The sequence below is a fragment of the Caloenas nicobarica genome, chromosome 2, assembly GCF_036013445.1.
Source record: "Caloenas nicobarica isolate bCalNic1 chromosome 2, bCalNic1.hap1, whole genome shotgun sequence".
Lineage (NCBI taxonomy): Eukaryota > Metazoa > Chordata > Aves > Columbiformes > Columbidae > Caloenas > Caloenas nicobarica.
The window spans coordinates 16457264-16483607 of record NC_088246.1 but is presented as its reverse complement, the minus strand read 5'-3'; the positions used below and the strand labels follow the sequence as shown (position 1 = coordinate 16483607).

The following is a 26344-nucleotide window of genomic DNA, read 5'->3' as shown; positions in this document are numbered from 1 at the left end:
TAAAAACATCCAAGAATTCCAAACCACTTTAAGCCCTTGTTTGCGAGCAGCTTTGCAGCCATGGGAATCTTCTGTACATAAAGCTGCCAACCAAGAACATCGAACTATTAAAGCAGGACAAAACTGAGATTCTGCCTCAAACTTTGCAAATCACTCACTCAAAATTTTCCTGACAAGTTTCATTTTTATCTTGCAGTTGGTTTCATGTTACAGTTCTCTGCTACCTTTGTATTTGGGTTTCAGTACTCCCAGCTAATGCCAAATCTAACATTTTTAAATTAATTCTATGAGTCCATTGAACACTTTGTACCACTTGATTTGTTACCTTTCTTTAACGACTCTCAGGTAGATCCTCATTAAATTGTTCAAGTCAGCAGTCAGCTCACACTGGGTAAAGATACAGATGTAAAAACCTAAATTTAACCTTTTTTTGAGAGATATTAGACAAATTATTTGCACTTTTAAAGAATGGCAATATCTGTTTTCACATGAGTACACAAATCCATAACTTGTATAGACTTCTGACAGTACAATTAATTTTGAAAAATCCCTCTAGGCCTTTACCTAACTCGGCCCTATACCCGTTTTCTAAGTATTTTTGACTGTGCTGACTTCTGGTCGAACTTCAGATGCAAGGTACTTCCACAAACTGCCAGTGTTCCATAGTTCTTTTTCTAGAGATGTTATGCTGCTTCCATGAGATGAGGTGATATATTATAGTGTGTGAACTTAGAGCACATGGAGATAATGTAGGATAGGTAAAGGTCTCAAAAATTCAGTTAATTATTTGTTAAAAATATTCCATTAACAGAAATGCTTTCACTGAATCTGTTTGGATAAAAGCATTCCCCAGAAGCACAGAACTATAAATTCTACTGAATCATCTCAAGATAAAAAAAAAAAATGGAAATAAGAAAGCCTAGAAACAAATGGAAACTTAATAGATTATTTTATTGCCTGAAGTGAAAAGCAGGTGTTTGATGGTAATTTTTTCATTGTTAATACATTAAATATGTTCATTAAGCCCAATCTAGGTTGTTTATTAATTATCTGTAAAAAATGTTTTTTTTTTTTTCTTTTAGGTCATAAAGTTGTATACCTCTTCTTTTCCTGGAAGCAGAAGGTATGACTAAGGAAAGCCGAGGAATGCCAGACTTTACACCCGGTGGGAGCAGCACCACTCCGGTCCAGCTGCCGGTTTCTCGCTCAGACCTGTAACGCAAGATTGCTGTCAGGATGCGACCGGCCCCGCTCACAGCGCCGCGCTGCCCCCCAGCCCGGCCGGGTGCCGGGAAGGCGGCCCGCGGGGCTCCGGCTGCGGACGCGGGCGAGCAGCGGTCCCCGCGGCGGTGCCCGCCCCGCGGCGGCTCTGACGCCGGCGGCAGGTGGCGGCGCGGGGGCGAGGGGCAGCGGGGCCGGGCCAGGCTGGGCCCCGCCCGCCCCCGCTCTACCTTGCGCCGAGCAGGCCGCAGGGCAGCGGGCCGGGAGGCACCTGGCAGCGGGGCCGCCCGCCTCGAGCGGGAGGCGGGCTGGTCCCTCAACGCGGCGATGCCGGCGGCGGACGCGGAGCGGGCGGAACTCCCCCGCGGGCCGGGATCGCCCTGCGCCGCCTCGGGGGCCGGCGCCCACCGTCCCCCGCACCGGCTCCCGCCCCTTCGGCCGGCCCCGCCCCGCGGGGATCCCCCCCTGCTGCCGCCGGCGGAGTGCCGGGGGGAACGCACCCCTCGGCGGGCCGGGGGTCCCCGGGCAGCGCCGCAGCCGCCCCGTGAGCCCCTCCAGCCGCGGCCGCCGCGCCCGGTACCTGCGGCCGCAACTTTTCCCCCGCCACCGTTCAAACGTCCTGCCGTAAAGCGCCCGTCTCCCCTGGCAACAAGGTTCCGGCCGAGCACTAGGTGTAGGAAGGTGATGTAAAAGTAAAACCACCCAGTGTCGTAAACCAGGTCCGGGGGGAGGGGAGGGGAGGGAGGGGGGAGGGCGGGGGAGGAGGTGACTGGAGCATTTAGACACAAGCGAGAGGATCATGGCGGATGGCCCCAGGTGTAAGCGCAGGAAGCAGGCGAACCCGAGGCGCAATAACGGTCAGTCAGCCCGCGGGGCAGCGGCTGGGCCGCGCCGGGGCGGCGGCGGGGCCGGGGCGGGGGCCGGGCAGAGCCGTCCCGAGCGCGGAGAGGGGAGGTCGGGCGGGCGCGAAAGTAATTTCCCCGCCGCTCCTCGCCGGGAGCCCGGCTCCCTCCGCACCGTTATATCCGCTACCTGGTGCCTCCCTCGCCTTGCTGCCTGCCTCCCTCCTCCGCCTAGCGGTGCCTCCGCACTCCGCCGCCTGTCCGGGACCGTTACACGCTGCCTTCCTCCACACGCCCCGCGACCGCCCCGCCACCGCTGCGGGGAGCGGGCTCGGGCCCCCCCCCCGGGCCGCGCCGCCGCCCTCCGGCCCGGGCGGGGACGCTGAGCCCCGCGGGGAGCGGCGCGGGAGCCTCTGTCGCCCGGCCGGCCGCGGCAACCCCAACTCCGAAACTTGTTACCTGCGCGCCCCGGCGGAGCGGGGCCTCCCCGCCCGCCTTCCCCCCACCCCGGCCCCGCGGGCGGGTTCCCCCGCCGCCCGCTCGGAAGCGCTTCTTGGTTGCCCGCCGGAGTTCCCTTGGCTCGCCCGGCAGCGGGCCGGCTCCTCACGCCCGGCCGGCGGGGCGGGCTGCCGGTCGCCTTTCGGGGGGCGGCGGTGGGGGGACGCCAGCCGTCACTGGGGGGAGGGGGGCACACCCGGGAGTGCGGCTGCGGGCGGCGGGGGAGGCACCGACGCCGCAGCGGGCAGCGATTCGCGCGGGGGCAGCGCGGTGCGGCCGCCCCGGGCCGACGGGAGGGGACCGGCGCCCCCGCCGCCCGCTCGCCGCTTTCGCCGCCTGCCCACTGAGAGTCGGTCCCCAGCGGAGCCCCGCGGCCGCGCTGCCTCCCCGGGCCGGGTCCCGGCGGGGCGGTGAGGAAGGGAGGGCAGCGGCGGGGGCGGGCGGCGAAGTTTCTTCCCTTCCCTCTGGCTTCGGAGGTACCTGTTTGTATAATAATGGGTGGTAACGGTTTGGCCGGGGGCCCCCGCTCCGCTCTCCGTGCGTGTGTGACCAACTGCTGCAGTCTATATAAGGAATTACATTTACATTTCAGACCCAAGGGCTGCTGTGGGGTTGGTTTATTTTTTTTTTTTTCCTTTCCCTTTGGTATGTGTGTTACTTTAAGATGCATTTGGAAGGTATACGGCAGGGGGAATAAACGCTCGTAGCACCCACTCTGTACTTATTTTCTGGAAAATGGGGAAGTAGTTCGGTTCTCGTAGTGACTCTTCGCAATAGGATCTAAAGCAGGAGATTTTGTAACCTTCCTTGGCAATTTTAGGTTTTATGTGGCATTTCCTGTGCAGGGTCACAGATAGGAAGGCTTTCGCCAGCGATCCGAGATGTTTTCATACGCAGTGAACGGTCTCTGAAATAGACCAGAGTCACGATCGGTCCTTCTCCTCTCTGATCCTGATTGTTTCAGGCGTAATGTGGTGATAAATAACGGCCTTTCCAGGGGCTAACGAGTTGATTTCATTGCTTTGAACTTAGGAGGGGTTTCTTATTTTCGCTGTGTGCGTTTTCTAGCAAGTGTTTTTGTTTGCACGTTCACGTTATTAATTCCTTGTTCTAGTGTAAATATTTATATTTAGCTCATGATTTCGCTGTGCTAAAGGTAAGTTTGGAAAGTGCTTTTCGCTTTACCTTATTAAAAATGTTGCTGATCAGAGAAAGGGGCTTTTCTTGTTGCTGACGACATATGTGTGACATGTGAGTCTGAACCACCCAGCGTCTGTGCAGGAGCTGTAAACATGTTTACCTGAACAGGAAAGAAAATGGATTTTTCTCTTAAAGATCCAGTGATATGAATATCATACTCTTAAAGCGTATCAACAGATGAGTTGGGAGAGAAATTTTCTGAAAAGCTGTCTTTTGAAATCGACAGGGAAAAGAGATTCTTGATCGCTGCAGCAAATGGCAACTTGTGCAGGTAGAAAAAAAGATGGTGTTTAGTTTTTCTCCTGCATGCATGTCAGCCCCCTCCTGTCTGCTGCTTTCGTTCTCAAGGGAGGGATTTATTTACCACGCTTGCTGTCAGTGTTTTTCCTTTGTGCTTAATATTAGAAAACCAGATTTGAGGCTGTTTAGCACAATTCGTTTTGTCTGCAGCATGTATCACTCACAGAAAACAAAAGGTGTATAAGACGTGGTATCGTTCCAGGTATCTTTCATCTTCATCACTTTTGGACCTCATCGCTGCACTCTGTTTTTATCAACTAGTTCTGCAAGATAGAATTGTAGTATGTTTTGGTTTAGGCTGGTTTTGGTTCCTTTTTTTAAGGAATTAAAACCAACTTAAGTCATTGTGCGTTGAAGCATCAGGATTGGTTAGATAATAGATTCTGGATAATAGAGATTTCTCAGCAGTGGGTTTATGTTTGACTTGCAAATATTTACTAAAGAAAATGACTAGAAAAATGTTAACCCTTTAACCTTTAAAATAAGTAGGTATGAGACTTATTTTTCTTCTAAATGCACTTTACTCTTATAGGTGAATATCTTCTCTTAATGAGAGATCAGCATACAGGAGATGCTCCAGCAACTGGCTTGTTCATAGTATACACTAAATCAATTTTATGCTGTTCTAGTTCCCCTACTTTCCCACAGAATGCGAGATGATTAGAGAGAGATGCACTTGACATCCAGTATGTCAGTTAATAATAATAGGCTGCGGCATCAAGTTGTTATATTGTAAATTTTCCTTCTGTTTATCTGTTGATAACACAGCTATTCTTGTACTGTAAACTTTTGGTTTTGTTTTTTCCTCTCTCCCTCTCTGCGTTTGGGAGCCAGAACTTATGGTTTCCACCCTGATGCATTAACTGGAAAGACAGTCTTCTTAACTCTAGAGCTGGTTCCTTTTCTACCTTGTTTATGAGCCCCTACAAGAGATCAGCAAAGGAGCAGATTGGTGCTGCCATTAAAGCCTCCACTTAAAAGAAAATCTGGCACTTCATACCTGAAGAAAACTATCCTATGTCATTGTCCTTACTTCTGGCCAGTACACAAAAACATCCGCTAAAGCAAAGAAGTTGGCGAAGTCTTGGGACCATAGCACCATTCTGATAAAGCAGGAACATGCGCTGGTTGGGAGTCTCTCATCCTATCCACCTTTTCCCCTTCTCCCCCTCTTTTGATAGATAAATGAGGAGGAGAAAAGCGGAGTGTGATTTTTTGCCAGTCATCTGCATTGCCACACTGTGCGAATCTTGTGTGGACTTTGAATAGATTCAGTATCAGCAAAGGTTTTCTTATTCCGAGTTGGCTTGCAGCATCAGGATTAGTTGCCTTTTTGGCATCTCTTTTATATATTATAGGCTCGTCTTAACTCTAATTAAACAGCAAAACTAAAAGTAACGCATCTTGTTCTTCAGCAATGCTGTGAGACAAGTAAAACAAGCAAAATATTTTAAACTTCTCTTACTAGAGAGTTAAAAAGCTATCAACCTTTTATACTGATGTTCTGAAAATAATGTAAGTATGCCCTCAGGTCTTCAGATGCATATTTAATGGTAAAAAGAAGAATGTGTGAAACTGAGTAAATTCTGCATGCTGTCAGGAATGTGTGAGGAGAGGGTATGAGGTAGACTTTTACTTTACTCCCTGTTAGCAGTGGATTCATTACTAAAAGGTTATGTAGATCGACTTGTTAGAGTGCCGTTTCAGTTGCTTTACAGTTGGATTTCCTCTCTTTTTATTTTTATTAGATAATAATTTTGTATAAAGTTTTGTTACAAAGCTAAGTACTGTAAGAAGATCATAAATGCCTTTGAATAAGGCAAAAACATGGCGTATTTTTGTTAGCTCCAAGGTGTTAACTACTGGCAGGATGTCAGGTGTTAGTGACGCTTGGGATACAACATTCCCTGTCATGCCTTTCTTCTCTTGCCTCCCTCCCTTTCTTTTTCACTAGGTATCATGTTTTCACTCCAGCATTAATTTAAATTTGCAATTTGGGAATTGAGGAATGTAGCCTGAGTTAAAATTCCAGGCACAGTGAACAGGTCTACATGGACAACTGAATTAACTGTTTGAGTCCAGGGAAATATCTCATATAAACAAGTAATACTTCTGTTTTAATGTTAACTACTGAAATATAATGGGAATACACTTTAAAATGTCATTATCCCTTCATTTTTTCTCTCAGTAATTGTTATTTTAACAGTTGTGAAGCAGAGTGTTTTAAGGTAATTAGCTACACGGGTTTCTTAAGGCGATCAGTTGCCTGAAACAGTTTTCCTTGTCTCTAGGACTCTGGCAAACATGCTGCTGAAACAGTTGATGAAAAGTAGCAAGCAGATGAAACTTCCCTTCTGATATGGGCTTCCCTGTCGTAGAAGTCATTCAGGTTAAATTTTTTAGTTAAAAGTCTGAGGATTTGACTTCTGTGAACTTAGCCCAAATTTTCTGTTGAACATTTTCTGTTCTATTGGCTGTCCCTCCCCACTGAGTCGTTCTCTCGGCTTTGGGCTTTAGGACAGGTCCCGTTAGCAGCCGTGCTCCTGAGTGCGGTGAGTGGGGCCCTGGCTCTCCACAGATGAGCTCCTCCCTGGGCCCGGCAGGGCTTCTGCAGCCTCCTCTGCCTCCTTCCCCACCGGGAGTCTGGTGGTGGGACCAACCTGGCATTTCTTCTTACAGAATTTTCACTGGGGGCAGGGAGAGCCTGGAGTAATTTAAAGTAAAAATATCAGTGCAGTGTCTTCATGTGGAAACATCTGTTTTAACAGGGTTTAAAAATACCACTGAGGGATGGCAGACATTTTTAACATGCAGGGGACTCTATTACTGTGTTAAAGAAATGAGTCCAACTTCTGTGAAGCTTGGGTTGTGGGGGGTTTTGCACCCCCTCCCCTTTTTTTTTTTTTAACTCATCTTTTGAGCAACTGCTCTCTGTTGCAGGGAAACTGCTGGAATTACGTTATCTAGCCAAATGGCCCTTAAGAATCCCTACATCTAAATTCAGTCATTACTATTTACCCAAAATATAAGCTCAGTGCTTTCAACTCATTAGCTGTTTGTAGTCATTTCAAAAACTCTAACTAATTGATATTGCAAGCTGATTAGAATATGTTGTGCTTCGTTGACTGTAAATCCAATATTTAACAGTACATACTGCATCTCTGGAAATCATAAAGATTCTACTTAGGTTTCACACAAATACATAAAACAAGAGCTTGAAAAAATTGAAATAATTCTGGGTTTATGTAGGCTTTCATACCAGTTTTCAAAGTACAATTCCAGATGAACTTTCAAGTGCTTAATATCAATATTTCTGAAGTTCTGGTCATACTTATCTACATTTTTCAGAAGGGCTCACCAGGTAGGATCTCCTCTGTTATGGGCAAGTAAGCAGGACCTGGCTTGTATCTGTGGTCTCAGAAACTTTGGTACTTCATTCTGGCAGCTATAACAGGCCTGTTATTTTTGAGAACTAAATTCTCAAGTGACTTACCCAAGGTCACACAGGAAGTCCACAGCAAGACTGAGTCTCAATCCATTTTTAAATCCTTGGGACTACCGTTGCATTTGGCTTGATCTAGAGCCTTAAAGAGAAAGAACAGGTGTATCATTCAGCAGTTACTATTCCTTTCAGTTTAAGTATTTAAACTCTTCCATATCTGTTGCCTTGTAATACCTGTACTTTCCACAAACAAGTGGCAATAGGCAAAACTCAATTTTCTCTTTAATTTTTAGGTGGTACTAAGGCGGTATCTTCACTGGTGATATTTCCTGTCTATGTAGTTGATGTAATGGTGTGCCAGAGAAGCAGAATTTTGTCTTCTGATGTTTTTTGTATTCCCAAATCGTAAGTTCAGTGATGTGTAGGTAGACAAAAGTAAAACACAATGGGAGGGAATTGGCTTAAAGCTTACACTGCTAACATCAACCTCCCTACTCCGATGTGCGGGGTATTTGGAAGACTGTTTTCTTAGAGGTTAACATCTGGGCAGAGATGATTTAGTCAGATATTGGTTTTGCTGGGACAGTAATGACTAAAGAAGAGTATCGGCATGTGGCTGGTGTTTCTAATGTTTGAAAATTATTGTTAAGTAAATTAAAAAGCATAAATTTCCCAGAAGTCCGTAAATTAAGTCAGGCCTGGAAAGTCTACTTGACCAGGACAAACCTGTGCCAGGTCTTGGTGTTATGACCGTGCCCGTCTGTCACAGGGGCTGCCGAGGTGAGACCTCGTGGATGCAGGGTCTGGGGGGGCTGCTCCTGCCGGGGGCTCACAGGCCCCTGTGGAGAGCGGCCTGGTGTCTTCATCCGTGGAGATGGGTGCTTCGTCTGGTCACCAGACAGTGCAATAGACCAGTTATGACAGGGACTCTTTCTTACTGGGGGAAATGATGTCTGAAGTCTTCAATAATTGAAATAAAAATCAACAAAACCCCAAGCACACCATGGAGAGCAGAGGGATGTGTCTCTGAATGGGCAAGGGTGCGTGGGCGAGGGAAAGAGCGTGTGTGGAAGGAGGGAGGACGGAAGGGGAAGGGAGGGGAGCAGTCTGCTGCTCTACGGAAGGTCTGGTCCCTTATTTCTGATGCACTTTGGTGGCCTTTCAGGGAGCGATGGGTCTGCTCCCTGGCTGGCTGTGTGAGAAGATCACAGTGGGAAAGAGCTTTGATCTCAGTGGACTAGATGTTGTCTTGAAACACTGGAATTTTGGGGGATTCTATAGGGTTTTGTGTGTGGTTTTCTAGAATGCTTTCTGCTTCCATGTAATGTTGGCAAGTTTTTTTAAACCTTTCACTAAGCCTTTGCCTCTGATGTTCTGATTTAATCAGTTTCTTGAGCTGATTGTCAAGCACATGGGTATTTCTCAGTCTTGCTTTGCTTTTCTGGCTAATTCTTAGGGTCTTATTTTTAAGTAACAGAAGTTTGATATTTTTAAAACCTGTTCACAGTTGCAGCTTTTTAATCTTTGCTTGCCTTCCTCTTTTAAAGAAAGACTAGGTTTAAGTTTTCATTTTGTATTGAGCTGCAGTTTGTTTATTTAATTATCTATTTGTCCCTTTCTGGCATAGATAAGTAGTATTCCTGTGTGACAGCTGAGGAAGATGAGAAGCCTAGTCAAGAAGACTGAGACTTAATGGGTAAAATACTGACTACAGTTAAATGCAGCATAGCTTCATAAATCTATGTCAGTACTCCTGATAAAAATACTACCCCTATTACCACAGTATGTAAGCACCTTTAAGACAGTCAGAATATATGTACTGAGTCTTTTCTTCCTGTATTTGGGCCTGTACATCTAATTCCTTCTGTGGGTACCCAACAGCGTACATTTACATATTAGGAGGATAGGTGGTGGTAGAGCAGAAAGAAGAAACTTGTTAAGTTTGTATCTTTATGTGTGGAGCAGCCAGGCAATGATTCAAATGTTTCAGTTGGTTAGTGCTGAACATATTAACCAGAGCTCTTTAGACTTGCACATTTGTCCCCAAAGTAACCCCAAATAAGGAAGAAGGGAAGCTTTCTTACTTTGTCTCGCTCTGTGCTTGTTTTTGATGCCATTACTGTGGTGTAACTATATCTTTTATTTTAACACGCTTTTTCAGAGCAACAGAAGTTAACTAAAAATATGCTTTCTCATCTTTGAGGAGTCAGTACTGTTTGAAAGCAGCCTGTTTCAGTTCTTTCCTTTTCAGCTGTCATTCCCAGCTGTCACAATCTCCTTGATGTGAGGACTTTACCCCTGTTGTTGCAAAGCAGTTTGGTTAACAACTGCTGTCACCCAAAGGTTAAAATCTTATAACTGGCATCCTTTGTTGCTTCCCTTACAAATGTTTGCTTTCGGTTTGGTAGCATCTCCATCGTTGCTCTGCCTCCAATGCGTTCCATCTGTCCTATTTTTGGAGAACTATGTAAAGCAAATGACCATGTTTAATGATGAATGTATTCTTCCGGATGTGTTAGAGGGTGCAATTATGACTGAGGAGAAAAAGTAAAAAAGATAAATTCTATCCTGTGCTGAGATGACATTCCATCCTATCCAATTAGGATCTGTAAGCATGAGTAGCAGTCCTTGAGTGAAAGGACGTGTAAAATTACTTCAAGTGCTAAGAACCCCATCTGATATTGGTGTGTGTCAGAAAGAAAAGAAACAATTCTTCATTAACTGTCTCTTATGAACTTCTTTTAAGTATGTTTTTGGACATCCTCTGTCTTTCTGCAAGCTCTTCTGGTTTTTAGCTTCTCACAAGTCAAGTGTTAGATCAGGAAAGTTGGAGGAACAGGCAAGAGTGCTGGAGATAAATGGATTCTAAACCTGGCCTTTCACCATGATTCTGGGAGCGACTTTCATGGACAACACTTGAAATAAAGGGGTTAAAATAATCTCATGTGGCAGAGAGTATTTTTACCTATGAACTAGTGTGCCTGTCTTCATTAGGATCAAATGCTACTTGGCCCAGTGATGCTGGGGAGCACCTTCAGTTATTGTGATATGAAATGTTTTCATTATTTCAGCAAAATTCCTTTTTCAAATTCTGTCTGACAGACACTGAGAGCAGTTTTCTGTTCCATTTTGTAGAGACATCTGTCCACAGAGTGTGTATGGGAGAAAGCAAAATGAAATTACAAAACATCACAAATGTGGCATGATTGAAAAAGGCCTGGGGAAATCTATTCCATCTGAAAAAGTGCAAACTAAAGAACAGAAAAATCAGACCTTAATTACAGGGATTAGGTTGCTGTTTGCTATACTGGTAGATTTGACTTTAAAAAGGAGGTTGTGTTTTTTGTTTGTCTTTCTGACACCTTCCTCCTCCTCCAGTCTAACATAACATTTTTCTTAATGTTCAAAAACATAAGGGAGATGACTTGTCCCTTTTTCCTAAATACACATATTTTTAAACAGTTCTTTCAATGCCTTGAGGAATTTCTGCCTTGTGTCCTTCCAGGTATGCATCAGACTTTCCTTCTTCCCACATTCTAGTCCCTGTTATTCTTTCTCTTAAGTTCCTGTATGTTCTCTACTGTAAGTCATGTGAAGCTCTAGACTGGAAAAGGAAGTACCATTCAGCATCTGTTTGCTGTTTAGTCTTCCATCCTGTTTTGTTTATGTCTTTCCATAGCCTTTCCTTTTCTCCCCTCCTATTCCTGGTACAGCTGTTTGGTAAATTCGAGCGAAATAGAACCAGTCACATACTACTGGATTCATTCGTGTGTTACTGTTCACAGGAGTGACCTAGGTGCGGTTGGCCCCGCAAAGAGCGTGAGGTGGTAAAAAAGGCCTTTGAAGCAGATTTGGAGTCGTAATGACTGGCTTCCTTCCCTGCCGCTGTCCCTTCCCCTTCCTTGCAAAGCATTTTCATTTGAAAAACTAAGGTGTGGTCATTGGGCATATCTGTTTGCAACTTCCAGTAATTTTTTGCTCACTGCTGAGCTACAGCATAATTACATATGCAAATGTAGTATTTTTCCCCCTCTTACCTTGTACATGTGGGAGAGAAAGATAAAGTTGCAGAGTACCACCGGGGATGGTGCTGCTGGTGAGAAGGTGCTGCTGATGGCCACAGAAGGAGAGAAGTATGTCCTGCAGGACAAGACTTGTGGGGGATTTCAGAACTTCTGTGACTCAAAGGCAACAAGAAAACACCGTTATTGCCAACTTTAAATAGGAGCAGATTGTTGGATGACTTGTTATAATAACCTGTTTTGATACATTCTAGCTACTGAGTGCTGAGACTGAATTTGCATTTACAATAGGAATTTGTTTTGTAGACATTCATATGTATAGTTACTATATCCAATAATTTAATCTGTTAGGCTGGCATGAATGTTCCTTGTAGTAACATAAGGTAAACTCCTATCATTCCTAGCAGTCTTGCAATGGTACTAAAACCACATAGACTAATTCTATGGAAAAGACTATTCTGACAGCTTCTGCTCTTCATATTAAGGCTTACTTTGTACTTTTTCCAGATTTTAAATTGACTGCCATACTGTATTCCTGAAACCCTAAATATGCCTTACAACAAATAGTATAGAAGGTAGAATCTGTTCTGTTTGGCAATCAAAATGCTGGGAGACTCTTTCTGCACAAAAGTGAAATAATAACAAACAGAAATGAGAAGCAAAATTGAATTGGTAGTTGTAGCATAGGAAAAGGGAATAGTTCTAGTGGTACATAATGCAGTATAACATGCCGTAGTTCTCTGAATTTCACCATGTGATTAATCATGCCTTCAGGGGTCAGCCTGCACAGCTGATGTGGTAGTTACATGATGGAGAGGGACGTGTTCAAATGATGAGCCAGGTTTGTATCTCAGCATGTGAGTGACTAAAACTAGTGGCAGACTTTCTGTGAGCTAAGCCAGTTCACACAACAGGGTCAGTTTTACCTTTCCAGCTGAAAAGGATACAAATAGCTGAATAAAAATCGTGACACACAACAGAGGTTTATGATCCTGACAGAAAATTCTTACAAGGTTTTTGATGCAAACTATTCTCTGTAGATTCGATGCTCAAAAAAGATTTTCGCCAGTGCTGCCTGTGACTCTGCTGAGATGCTTTCCTTCATAAACACAATAACTAAAGTAGTTAAGAACTCCAGCAAATACGGGCATTTTCTTTGTTTTGGTGTGAAGTGGCAAGCCTTCTCCGTTTAATTACTCCAATGTCTTTAAAAAAAATAAATACTCCTTGTTATGCAGTATGATATGCAAATTGTTTCACTCCATTTGGTTTTTTGCATATGTATGATATCACAATAGTTTGAGATATAGGAAAGAATATACAACTTGTAAAAAAAAAAAATCTAAGTTCTGAGCAGGTAATAAAATAGAAGTGCTGAAATTGAAAACTTGCCAAATGTCTTATTCTAATAGTTTACAATTACTTATATTTAGCCCTTATTTCATCTTTCTAACTTCTGTGAATATTTTTAAGCATTTTGAAGGTCTCGCATAGCAAAATCATCAGAGCAGAAAGATGTTTGTGACTTTTCAAGTTACAAGATGCTCACTTACTGAGTAAAGCCTTCCCAGTTTGTGCCTTAAAGTATCTTAAGAGGCATCCTAATGAAGCGTCTTTTTTTTTAATGTCTCCCCGGTTTATCCACCTTTAGAGAACTCACACATCTTCCTTAAACCACAGAAGCATTAAGTAGGACTGCAATCGAATGTGTGTCTTGTTGGTTCTTGGGTCTCCTGTTGAAAGACTCTGTAGCCGAAGGATGTGCGCACAGGCAACCGCCTGTGCTATTTTTCTGCCTTTTCCTTTTGTCTGTCAGGTTGCTGGTTGATAGCAGATTAGCCATCTGAATGTGGGCAGCAGAGAGTAATGGGCTGCACAAAATGCCTGAGGCTTCTTGCATACGATAAAATGACTCCATTATAAAGCAAAAAAATGACAAGCCTGCCATGAAGGATATGTGTGTTGGGAGATGGAGAGAGTAGCCTTTGGTTTATGAGCATGTTAATGGGTGTAAAATAAACTTAATTTTTTTTCAACTGTCTAAAGTGTTCCTAGGTGTTTTACAGAGTAGTGCTGAAGATCCTTCTAGCAGAAAAATACCGATGAGCTAAATGAATGACGTACTACTTGCAATTCCTGCTTGCTATATATGAGTGGGGGAAGGAAGGGAGTAATAGCATGATGGCTCAGTTTCATTTTCACTGTGCAGGTGTATTTTTTTTTTCTTTTCAATTTTTTGTTTCTTGTGTTTCAGTTAGTTACAGGGTTACATAAGCTGCCCTGCAGAAGTGTGTTGGGCTTAAGTCTTTTGGAAGATGTGCTAATACAGATTTGAAGGAAATTGGGCCAGAAACGTGTCTGACAGAGACAGAAGGAATCCAGGTGTTGGAGGAGGATATAAAATGTAAAGCTGTAGTGAGTGGGATCAAGCAGAGGCACAAGTCTGTGCACAGAAGTAGTAGCAGGAAAAATATCTAGGTTTCCTATCAAAGCTTTGACAGCTATACTTACCCATTATAAGAAGCTGGTGTTTAAAAATAACCTCTCGATTGTCTACACTTTACTGTATCTATAAGCAGTAGTGGCTGCTTTTGCCCTCCTAACTCCCAATTACAGATTTCAAGAATATTTTTTGTTGTTGTTTTATGTCATGCAAGCCTTAAAAGGTGCTCTTCTCCCCAAAAAAGGTACGCCACTTTCATTTATGCTAAATGGAGGATTTTCCTGGATTGCAATGAAGTCAACTTCTAATAAACATGGGCTTCCAAACTAACTGACAAGTGAGCATAAAAACAATTCGGTATATAGAACATGGAGGAATTGTTAAAACATGCAAAACTTGTCCTAAAATTCTTAATTTTAAAGAAACCTCTTGGCCCTTGGCTGATGTTTGTTTTAGTCTGTCTCTCCTGTTGGAAACTGTTCAATGTCACTGTGGATACAACCTAAGCGGAGTCTGGAAACCTATGCTTTAGCAACAAACTGTATAGATTAGAACTTGTAATAAATAAAATGGGAATAGTATTTGAGTAACTTGTGTGTTATTTTTGTCATTGTGCCAGCTTCTGCCACATCTCATTGTGGCTGTTCTGGATGTATATTCCATCTGTTATATGGACAGTGTCCCTTGGAGATCTCCTTTTAGCTGCACTTTACACACCAATTCTTCCCCAGTCTCTTGGAATAGTTTTCCTTAAGGGAAACCCTTCCTCAAAATGTGTACTTTGTGTGTACTTCTGCCTCTCTCTTTCTCTCCCCCAATAAAGTTGTCCTCCCCAAACCCCCCAAAATAAAAAGGAAGCAACTGCGAGTGATCTTGAGACCAATCATACCATTGAGCTCCACAGATGCTGACCCCTTGATAGCAGTATTAATTCACTTTACATGCATTTTTATTTTGCAGTTCAGAATTGTTCCTATGATCATATGAGCTTTTTATGGCGCTGAAGACTGTAGCTGCTTGTGAAGAAAGCTGGTGATAAAACAAAAGCTTAGTTAACTAACAGTGGGCAGCCTGTAGATGGTGACAACTAAAATACGTTCCAGGCAAGTTAATTAAGAGAGGATCTCTGGGTTTTTTCTCCTCTCCTCTTTCCTTGCCCCATGTGATTGCTGTGGTTTACAGTAGGAAGGTACTAGTTTCTGCAGTCACATGTAGAAAGGGAGATATTCACAGGTAAGTAATGCAATTTGAGTAAAAATAAGAAAGTGAACTCTCTTATGGGGGAAGGAGGTAGCTACGTATTTTACAAATCTTTCAACATCTGTGACTTAATTGGCACTACTGAAAGCAGTATGTTGTACATTAATGCAGCTTAGGGAAGTTGCTTTTATGAATATGAATTAAAAATCTCAAACTATTCTTGTCTCATATGCGATTTTTTTTTTGTAACCACAGATCATACTGAGAAGGATATTGCTGCCTTGGATTGACCTGCTTTGACATGACTACAGTGTTGTGCTGTGGCTGGTTTTCAGGACAGATTTGGGAATGTTGCAGAATACCGAAGAGTGATAAAACAGTTAAAAGCACAGCTTCACTTAACCAGAAGGAACTGTAGGAAAATGTTTTTGTTGTCTTAAAGGTATTTAGATAATAGAGAAAAAGTTATTCTTCTGGCAGATAGTCTTACTTGCTGTCTTTTGTGGTATTTATAATAGACTATGACAGTGGAATAGCTGGTTAAAATACCATGTATGAGGAAAGTTTGCAGGTATGAGAGGATCTGTGCTGAATTATTCCAAACATGAATAAAAAGTCTTGTGATGGGGTATAACATAAGTGGGAGGAAACTTAAAATTTTTGCTTCCTAAAGTTGCATGATTACTCTTAATCAGTGGCAAATGATATGGTATGTCAGTCTGTTTGAACAAACTGTAAACCATGTCCAAATGTCCCTTTTAGACAAAATCACTGCAACCAGGAATTTTTCATAACGTTATCTTGGTCTCGTATCTGCTAGTTTGAAAATAAACATTTAGTTAACTAGTGTGGTTGAGGTTCTGTATTTAAAAATACACTAGTAAAATATAGTCCTAGTACTAATAAAGAGGATTATATTTTAATTTTAACAGCTTTGGGGTTGATACTTAAGATCACTTTGTCATTTCTCATTGGCAAGTACTGGTGTAGCAGAGCTGGAATCCCAAGTTTAGGACACCGTAATTATGGCCACCAGCAACAGAGCTCTAGAGTGCCTGAGGTGGTGAGGGGGAGAAATCTCAGACCTGGAAATGCGTATTTTCAGGTTTAAAAGGTAACCTATTCAGAATATTTATCACTAGATTTAACTGGAAGTACAATGTATTTACAACTTCCTATGGACAAATTGTCTTTTGTTTGCTGGTTGTAGTGAGGAGGGGGAGGGAAGATCTTAATGTCTTCTCTGTAAAGTATCTAATATATAAAATATGAAATTATAGAAGGCCTTGTACAATTAAAGATACAATGCTTGACACAAAAATGAGGTGACTGGAGGATACAGGCCTGAAAGGTGCCTTCTTGTGTCCTCTCGCCAGTTCTGCTTTCTTGAATCCTGATGGCCGACCCTTGCCTTAAGCTTTGATAAACACAGCGCTGTTAATACATGGACACTTGCAGGTTTTCCAGTGATTTGCTGTTGCTCCCTAGTTCAGTCCAGAACCATGTAGTTACCTCCATTTTATTTGTCTGCTGTCTTCCGGAGGTAGAACAGAAGTGTGTTTCTGAAGTAGAGGAATTAGAGTATGTATTTTTGTTATCTGACTGAGATATTGTTTCCATCTTTTCTATTTGTTGTAGGCCCTATGAGTCCTGGTGACTCCAGTTTTGTGGGATTTCTTTTCTATGAATAGAAAGAAGAGCCTCTTAAATGTGCCTCAGAGACAAATGTTTAAAAACCGCATATTTTTACCTTATCCTAAAATTGTGTGGTTCTTATGAGAAGTTAAAGGTGTCAGTACAATGTTGCTCTCCCTCCCAGATGAGGTAGTGAACTGTGTCATGCTCTCTCATCTAGCTGTCCAAGAACTTCAAGATTTTAAGATATGCAGAGCTACAGTATGTTCTCATCTCCTTTCATCCCTCTCCTCCTCTTTCAAGCAAGACTATTTTAGAGAAGGGAAAAAGCCACTACCAAAAAACTTTAAACCTAACAAAAAAGCCTAATTGATGTTTTTTGAGCTTAAATAAAGCTTATGATTATCTATGCTGTAATAATAGGTGGGTTAGGTTTCTTGGAGCAATTCATGCAATTCTGCAAAACCTATGTGACTATTTCAGAGTACTTCAGTGGACACAGTCTGTTACAGTCGGGAACTCTTTAATTTGTGTAACTTGCAAAGACTGAAATGTAATCCTCAGCAGATCAGCTTGTAGTGATGAGAAAAATGAGTGTCAAACTATTTTGGAGGAAGCATGTGTTCAAAATATTTCAGATTCATTCACATGTGCTTGTCTTCAGGTTTCCTTTTGATTCATAAGGATGTACCAAAGCATGTTGGTATGATTGCCTTGGATGCTATTCATTATATCAATACATCTGTCTTTTGTTTGTTTGTTTTTAGGGGTTTTTTTGTTTGTTTGTGGTGGTTTTTGGTTTGGGTTTTGTTTTGTGGGTTTTTATATTTTTTTAATTGAATCTTATTCCTCTGTACCTCACAGATTCCTAAACTATCTGGTAGCCATTTACAGAACTCAGAATGTTCTAAAACTAGTAAGCAAACTGCACCAACATGACAAATCCGTTTGCTTACGCAGCGTGATGGAATAGGAGGGATTTCCAGCCTATCCTGAACTGACCTGCCAGTCACTAGGAAAGTGATGTGCTTTGTTCCCACTGGGGGACAGAAAGGATCTGGAGAAAAGTGAGGCCTGTCTTGCCTCGTGATGTCTGTGTTGTCATCCTCATAGAATCATGTGAGGAAGAACAAGATTTTTTTTTTAGTCATCTCTCCTGTCCCAAACCCTTTAGAAGTGTGTCATTATTTTTTATGTTTTTCTCCATTTCTGCAAGTGGGACACTAATGGAAAGCCTGTTTTACATGTGGCTTTCCATTTAGGCATGAGGGCTCTGGAAAAAAAATATTCAGTTTTTGAGAGGAAGTCAACCTTCTGTTTAAATTGGATTCTTAGTTATTCATGGGGTAAGGGTGCAGATGAAGTAGTCATATTGGACATCTGGAGGTTTGAGAGGGCCTAGTTCTTTAGCCAAAAAGAACAAGCATGTTTTATGCTTCCTTGAGAGTTGGGGGTTTTGTTTGTTTGGGGGTTTTGTTTGTTTGGGGGTTTTGTTTGTTTGGGGGTTTTGTTTGTTTGGGGGTTTTGTTTTGTGGGAGTTTTTTTGTGTGTGTATGGGTGGTGGTTTTTTTTCATTTGTCAAAAGGATAAAAGCTGTCTTCTGCCCAAAAGTTATTTAAATTGATGCCTGAGTGTATGAGATGAGAGCATGTAATTCAACTAATTCCTGTCAGCTAATGGTGCATGTCCCACAAAACATGGGCTGTCTTGCTGCTTCCTTGAGAAGCTGTCAGTTGTGGGTCCTGTGCCCGTTGTTACCAAATTGTTTGCCTTTGGAAATCTCTACAAATAGACGCTGCTTTTTGGCAGGTGCACTCAAAATGCCTCGGCATAGGAGCCAGGGGCAGGAGGGGGAGAGGTTCATCTCCTACCATTCAACTTTGGGGAGGTCTGTGTTGCTAACAAAGTGACAGAAACCTGTCTGTTTGTCAACTATGGCAAACCAACATCCTTACGTGAAACCACCTCTTGTAATAAAGTGAGGCTTGAAATTTCCTTCAGTAAAGAAGTCTACTGATGTCCGCTGGGGGTAACATGCTATATTGTTCATAATATGTAAAGACATATACCCATTCCTAGGAAACATTGCCTCAGATGTGCTGCTTTTTAGCAAGTAGACCTCTTCATCTGCAGTAAAAACAAATAGCTTGTTTGCTGAGCTGTGACCTGTTTTGGAGTGACAGTCTTGCAGCTTGCTGAATCGACAGCTGGGCTTACCACTGTGCTGCCCGTAGCTGAGAGCGCGCTTCACAAAGGCTTTGGAAGAATACGTTTGTTTTCCTGCACTGTTGTTACTTCTCAGCAGGTTTTCAGTTGCTGCTCCCCCACTTGTCATAGCCCTGAAGCTGCCCAGCCTGCTACTGCTTCAAGTTAGTTTCTAATGCACCTTCTTTAAACATCGTTAATGAAGGTGGGTAGACTTGAATAATATTTGATAAACTGAGAAAACCAATGAAAAGTTATTTAATAAAGCTTTTCGAGCTCTCCGGTTTAGCTAAAGTGATTTAAACATGACTTTTTTCTGCTTGGATCAACTGATCAACTTTTAGTTAGGTAGAAAGACTGAGGTGTTTTATTGAAGGGAGAAGGCATACGAATGCTTTGTTCAGACCTTCTTTCTAATAATAATTCAGTCTTCTGCAGATGAATTATGTGAGTTAACATCAGGGATCTGACTGAAAATGAAAATTATTTGTCTTTTCTAGATGAGACAAGTGCCAGTTGTGAAGGATTAAATTTTTGTCCAGAAATTACAGTATGTCTGAGCTAAATTTTGCTAAACATGCTATGAAATATTCTTGGCTGGCACAAACTATATGTTGGTGTCTGTGCTGATGGGGGTTTAAACTAGTTAGTTCATTTTAAATCCTAGCAAGCAGCAGCTGAAACGCTGCTGAATGACCTTTGACATAGGGACCCATGAATGCCCCAAGTATGATTTCACTTTCACCACGTTTTTTGTGAATCTGAATGCTTGTCAAATCAGATGTGTGTTTAGACCTTTTCACTGAATGTGCTTGGAGGGAAAGAACAAAGCCTGGGGTCAACTTGGCATAATCCCTGCGTTTATCTTTATTCTATTATAGTGGCTTGTGGGGGATGGAGTAACTATTCTCTATGAGGTGAAAGTGCAAGTAGAGTGTAGGTAGGCTATCCGTCTTTTCTTCCAGACTTTCCCAACAACCTAACTGGTCTCCCATGATTTAGTTGCATTAATGTATGGCTGACTAGGCAGACTGCTGGTTGATCCATGTGATCTGCTGTTTGTTCTACTCGTCGCTGTTTTGTAACTGCTGCACCTACCCGCTGATGTAAACAAACACATATAGCTTGTCTTGGGTAGCATGTGCAGTAATGGTCTGTGTTACATAGCGCTTTGTTCTCCCCAGTGGAGATGGGAGAGGAAATAACATGGATTTATATACTACAACTACTTTTGCTTCAGTGCAAATCATCTTTTTGTTTTAAGAGATGAACAGCTTCATATACTGTACAGTACATATGTATTTTTTGCTTTTGCAGGCTATTAGTCATACTCAAGCAAGGAGTGACTAAGTATGTTATTACCCATTCAAATTGGGAAAGCCTTTGTCTCTAAGGGAAGAACCGTAGAGTTCTACTAAATGATTGTTATAGACATTTTGCAATATTTTTAGATTTTACTCCTGTGGTAGATACACTTTACAATACAGGATTGTTTCTGTGTGGAGCTGGAGTGGTCTGAATCTGTAAACGAGCTATTGTGCGGTAAAGTACAAGTGGGTGGAGGAACTATATGACAAAAGGCCTAGTTACCTTTACAGTTTGTTCGCTGTACCTCATACACTTTGTTTCAGAAGAAAAGCACTATTCAAAGACTTCAGTAGAAGGAGGCAGTCTTTCACACGAGGCTTGTGGGAAATTTCTCTCGACTTGTGGGTTTTTAGCCTGTGTAGCTTTACCCTGTGCCTTCTGAGGCTTTGCCCAAAACAGCTTTGCACGTCTCTCTGAGCCCCCCTAGTCTTTGTGGGGTGAGCACCTTCTGATCTGACACTTCAGCCAGTATTTTCCACCTTACATGTGCACTTGTTTGAGGTTTTTCTCTTTTTTTTTTTTTTTTTTAAATCAAACTTTGCAGAGTTTATTTTTAAGTAGGGCTTCCAAGCTAGGAAATAACTCACCCTCATTAACTTTGGAGATTAAATGCAACATTAAGCAACAAGGAGTTTGGTGTGTGGTTTTTTTTTTTTTTAAGAAACCCAGTAAGATTAACTCAAAGTCTGAGTGTGCTTTTTTTTTTTTTAACAAAACTTTGAAACTTGGTGTTCTTTGTGCTAAATCTGCACTTCCCTTAGGCTTCTTCCATGCTTTTCACTGTTTACTTTCTCTTTTATCTTAGGGGATAAGTGCTTAAAAGCCTGTTCATTCTGCTTGAAAACAAACATGCTTCACTCAGCACCCAATTTTCAGCTTTAAAACACTTTCACACAAAGACTTGCTGATGAGCTGGGTGTTTGGTTGGTTTTTGGTTTTGTGTTGTTGTGGTTTTTGTTTGTTTGGTTTTTTTAAAGGGAGAATTGGGTTATTTCAGTCCCTAGGAAGAGAGGAGAGGGGGTGCTCTGTGCAGAGCAGGGCTCGGCCCCTCTCGCCCTGGCCCTGCTAGGCTGGACACGATGAACACTCGGCGCACGCTCCTGCTTCTATGGCGGGGCGACTGGAGGAGCCCTCAGCCTCTCAGATCACAGCCCGGCACATGAGCTGGAACAGGCTCCAGCCCAGCAGAGTGATTTTTAAAATGAAGTAGCAGAGGCCTGGACCTATGCCCACGGTAGCTGTCTGTGCTATGGAGGCAGTAGCCGCTGGCAGGAGAGGTATTTGGGGTTAGGAAGCAGTCTGATAGGGTTTCAGTAATGGCTTTCATTCCTTGTTGGCTGCCTCCTTTCAAGTTTTGCATGTGTTGGGAGAGAGACATTTTCAGCCTCCAGTCTGCTTAGTGCTACCAATAACTGCTCTAGGAGCCACTTTCCATCACAACCTGCCACACTCTGCTCCTTCGGACGTTGCGTTTACACACCTAAGTGTCACCAGCCTGCATCCTGAAGCCTACATATCTGACATTAGTGTATTTGCACGCTTAGTTTAATTGTATAACATCAATAACGGCAAGAGCTTTGCATCTTAAAACTCCCCTACTCTTGCAGGCTGTAAACTAGTTAGTTATATTTAGAATATTCACCTACAAATATATGCCACAACATTTACTGTTTCACAGGATAGCAAAACTCCAAACAATTCCACCATAGTTGAGTGAAACTCAAACATATTTTTCAGAGCTGTTTATGAGCTCTCATCTATTAATCCTGGATACTTGTAAATAGTACCAGAAAATCCTTTGCTTGAATTAATCAGAACTAAAAGGCAACAAATGTTCATTTTTTGCAATATCGAGTTTTTTTAATTGGTAAATCAAACCTACCTTTCATAAAATGCCACTTACATAATGGCAGCTTTTCATCCTTTATTTCTACCTCTCTCCTCTTCTGTCAGACTATGAAACTACATGCTGTGTAAGAGTTTCTCTTTTCTTTATGTTCCCTTTTTCAAGACTGTTTCAGTCTAGAGATGTTAAGGGAGGTTTTCGAGTAACTAATGCTCTCATGGCTAGTCTGTGCCTGCGAAATCTGTGTGTTCTCTTGGGGGTTTTTTAACTTCTAGTAGTGTGAAGGTGGGATTTGGAGAAGCAGCTGTATCAGCTGTGAAGCGAAAAGGCTGAACTGGAGGAGCAATACTGAAGAAAACAAACCTGCTGTTTTGTACCTTGTTGTGAAGCAGTCCATCCCTAGTTGCCCTTAGGGTCTTCTAAGAAGGTCAGAATAACTGTTCTCTTTCTGCCAGCTTCAGGTGGGAAGACATGCAATAGAGAGAAGAAGCAAGGGCATAAATTAGTGGCAGAGCAGAGAACAGACAGGCAAGCCTGCTATTAAGCAGCATTGCTTCGAAGTGATATGAATATTAAGGAGGTGACAGTGCTCTTGTTTTTAAAACTCAGATGATGCTAAAAATCCATCACAGAAACAGCAAAACAAATCCAGCTGTGTGCTGCTGATCTAGTTTCACAGTGGATCACAAATGCAGTTTGGTTTCAAGAGGCAGCTATATACTTCAGTAATACCAACAGCTGAGATTCTAGAATGTAAACTTAACATGTCTGATCTTACATTTCTCTTACTGTCCTAAACACAAGTGCCTGGGAGAAAATATGAACTCTATTGTGCCTTGAAGGCTGTCTAATGTGGAACAGTTTAGCCCACAAAGGCATGGGCAGAAGTGCATTCAAAGCCACAGTTCCTGGCAGAATAGCTGACCAGAAGCCTGCTATGGGGGATTCCTTCAGCTCAGCTGCCCCTGCAACTTGCCACGCTGCACGATCTTCTTACTAATGTGGAAAGCTTCCTTCCGAGGCCTGGAGCCTGCCGGCGTAAAGCATTCTTCCAGTCTGTACCAAAGTCTGTATTTGCAGTAAGCCACTATGCCCCAATATGGTTTTGAGCTCTTAAAGAATATCTGTATGTTGAACATGTAAACGGCCTCATCTTAAAATGTGAAACAAGTGGGGACAGTGGAGTTGACCCCTCTAGCATGTCTGGCTACTGACGGCCCCAAGTTTTTTATTCTTATTTGACCTCTAGCTAAATATTATAATTTGGTTATATTGTAGAATACTTCCATTGTGAAAGGAAAACTACAAGTTACCTTACCTGTTAATTTAAAACTGACTTTGACCCTATTTAAGTGAGAACTACTAAGGACTCAAACAAGGTGACAGCTCTGCACTGTTAGTATTGTGGAATTGGTTTCTGCTGGTTTTGTCGTCTTTTTTTTTTTTTTTCCTTGAAGCCAATATTGTCCCAGTAGTTAAGAGGGAATAGAAGGCAATCAAAATAATTATGAGTTTATGTGCTTAGGCAAAGTAACAGAAAGGTTGGACAAAGTATTAGATGGAGGAAGTAAAATTCCATTGAGCAGACATTTAGGGAAAGCATTAGCTCTGGTAGTCATGATGCAATATTAGTAAAAGCGTGGAAATGACAGCTTTTGTGAAATTTCAAGAGGACAGAATAAGGCAGAACCGATGTCATGTTATTTACAGCAATACTTTGTTCAGATCTCCCTGTAACTGCTGCTTGAATCTATGCTTTTACATCCTGGTCCTTGACTGAAAATAATTCCTGGTCAAGCTGGCAGGTAACCCAAAGGATAAAGAACTAATGAATTGTAGAGAGAGGTGTCAGTCATCCTCTGCTGTGGAGAATCCTGGTCAGCAATAAAACTGACTGCAGGTGGACCCCTTGCTAGGCCAACTGGTGGTATCTCAGGGGTCAAGAACACAGCCTGTGCTTCTGCTCTTTTGCCTTTTTCTGTGCCTGTGTGATACTGAGAGAAAGAGAAGGATTTTAGGCTGCATAATTGTTGAACATGTGGTCCCAGCGTTATTCTATGGGCAAGCAATTGATGTGGTCCTTGGCTCTGTCAACAAGTGGATCTATGAAAGGCGTAGGATGCAGAGATTATCCTCTATATTTATTTTATCTCACAATTGGGACAGATTAAGAACAAGTAGTCAATTTACAGCAATTTAGGGAAGTGGTACTTCATCGTCATATTGTAGTGTCTGAGCTTGCCCTAACTCAAATTCTCCTGGCTTCTGTGGTGTAGGATTTTTTTCTGTTTTTAAAGAATAGATTATTTTCTTTTACTCAATCTTTATTTATTTAGTTTACTAGTTTGTAAGTCCAGTACACATATATAGCAGCTGGTAAAAAATGTGGCACAACTGTCACGCTTGCTTATTAAAAAGAGAAATCCTTGTCAGCCCTTCCCTGCTCACACAGTTCATGAATGAGGGATATTTTTCCTGACCAGTTGTGTGCTGGAAATCATTCAGATGTGTTGCTATTTTTAAAGACAACTTTTGTAGGGCAGAATCTCTCCCTCCTTAAGTCTATCTAGAAACCATTTGCTTTTCATGCAGGCTGAAACTTGTATGGAACGTAGTTCAGGAATTCAACTTGTGCTCTATTAGTAGGCTTTCATATTATACTGACTCATATTTTCTCGTAAGAATCCTTGTTTGGAGTAGAGTTTTTAAAGGGCCATTCTCCCAGCAGTTGCTTACAGCATGTGTATGTTTGGCTTATCAGCAAGCCTATGTAGTTTGACTCTCTAAACTGTAGAGTTGGCTCATGGACTAGAGCACCTAAATTTAGATGCCAGGGTGTGAGCTCATTGCCTGTGCTCCCATTATAGTCTGCAGAGATCCAGTCAGTGGGCCTGGAGAGCTGTTCAGCTGACTGAACATAGCTGTCTGCTTTAGGATGAGCAGAATAGTTCTTTAGATGACATTGATAATAGTAGGAACTTAGGCAGCTAGGTAATGTATTCCTAAATCTAGGTTTTGGTATCTGTGAGCTGTATCTCAACCTAACGCTGTTTTTATCAGTTAAAACATCATTTGATGTTCTTTTTGCTATTAAAACTCCCCTTGAGTTTTTTCCTGTGTTACTTTCTTTTGAAAATTATAATAATGGTTGAAATTCCTGAGTGCTAAAAGCTACATCTTGAAGATGATACCCGTCTCAATGCTGTTTCTAACAGACTGATCTGAAGTATCTTCCAGTGCTCCAGGACTCAGAGACTGGAGTCTCACTTCAGCTGGGAAGCAGGTGTCCTGCCTTGCCCCTGCCCCAGGCACCTCCCTTCAGAACATTTTGGCATTGAGCTGGACCCATCTGACTCAAGTGAGGTTTCTGCTGTCTCATAACAGGAAACGAATGAGCTTCTTGCAACCAGTATGTTATCTTGAAGTCTTATTAGGAAACAGCAATGTAATTGTTCTGTTTTCTCTTATTCAGTTGCATGTGCTATCAGAGTTGGTCACAACTAGCTTTTAACTTAACCTGTTTATTTCTGATTACTTAAATAGTGCTTTTGTTCATCATTGATCATCACAAGTGAAACTGGTGTGTGGTGCGTTGGAGTGGCGAGGTGTGATAATGGGAAAAGCTGCTTTGAAGTGTGAGACATCGCTATGAAGAGCTAAGAGTGTATATATATATTTTTTTAATATGATAGCAGTGAATTTTTCAGTGCAATGCCCTTGAGTTCAATGTGGTTAGAGTAATTGCTAGTTGTTTCAGATCAAGGAAGAGTCAATTGTGTAACTAAGCAACTTAGACACAAAAGTGCCTTTTCTTACTCCCTCGTTCTTTCTTCATATTATATTAATACTTCCTTTTTAAAGGGTTCTTCATAACTGGAGAGCATCTCTCTGGATATTCAGGTTTTGCTATGCCCTCGATTATTGAGAGTGCTCGCTAACCACAGGATACATTCTGTGCTTAATTAGTGAAGTGGCTGGCAGGGGGACACAGACAAGAACCTAAAGAATGGTTCTTAAACAACCAGCTGGCTTTAGTTAAGTCTGCCACATTGTGCAAAGGTCTATCTGAAATTAATTCATTTTTTTTAATGTTCATAGTGTACTGTGGGTTTTTTTACAGTC

General features: G+C 42.3%; 1 protein-coding gene and 1 long non-coding RNA gene across 3 annotated transcripts in view; one reads left to right on the top strand and one right to left on the bottom strand.

Annotated features, from left to right (window-relative positions):
* Nucleotides 1-1020: 1020 nt before the first annotated feature.
* LOC135985998 (uncharacterized) lies at nt 1021-2367 on the bottom strand. The gene is made up of 3 exons (XR_010605831.1): nt 2254-2367; nt 1802-1888; nt 1021-1212 (listed from the first exon to the last, which is right to left on the bottom strand). It is a non-coding gene; the product is annotated as an uncharacterized LOC135985998 (long non-coding RNA).
* ZEB1 (zinc finger E-box binding homeobox 1) overlaps nt 1984-26344 on the top strand; it is a 122363-nt gene continuing 98002 nt past the window's right edge. Inside the window, exon 1 of one of the 2 annotated variants that reach the window (XM_065629731.1) lies at nt 1984-2078. In XM_065629731.1, the coding sequence (XP_065485803.1) occupies nt 2021-2078 (58 nt within the window). In that variant the 5' untranslated portion in view covers nt 1984-2020. Of the gene's footprint in view, nt 2079-2904; nt 3038-26344 lie in introns of those variants that run through there. The other variant, XM_065629732.1, reaches the window with a different exon arrangement.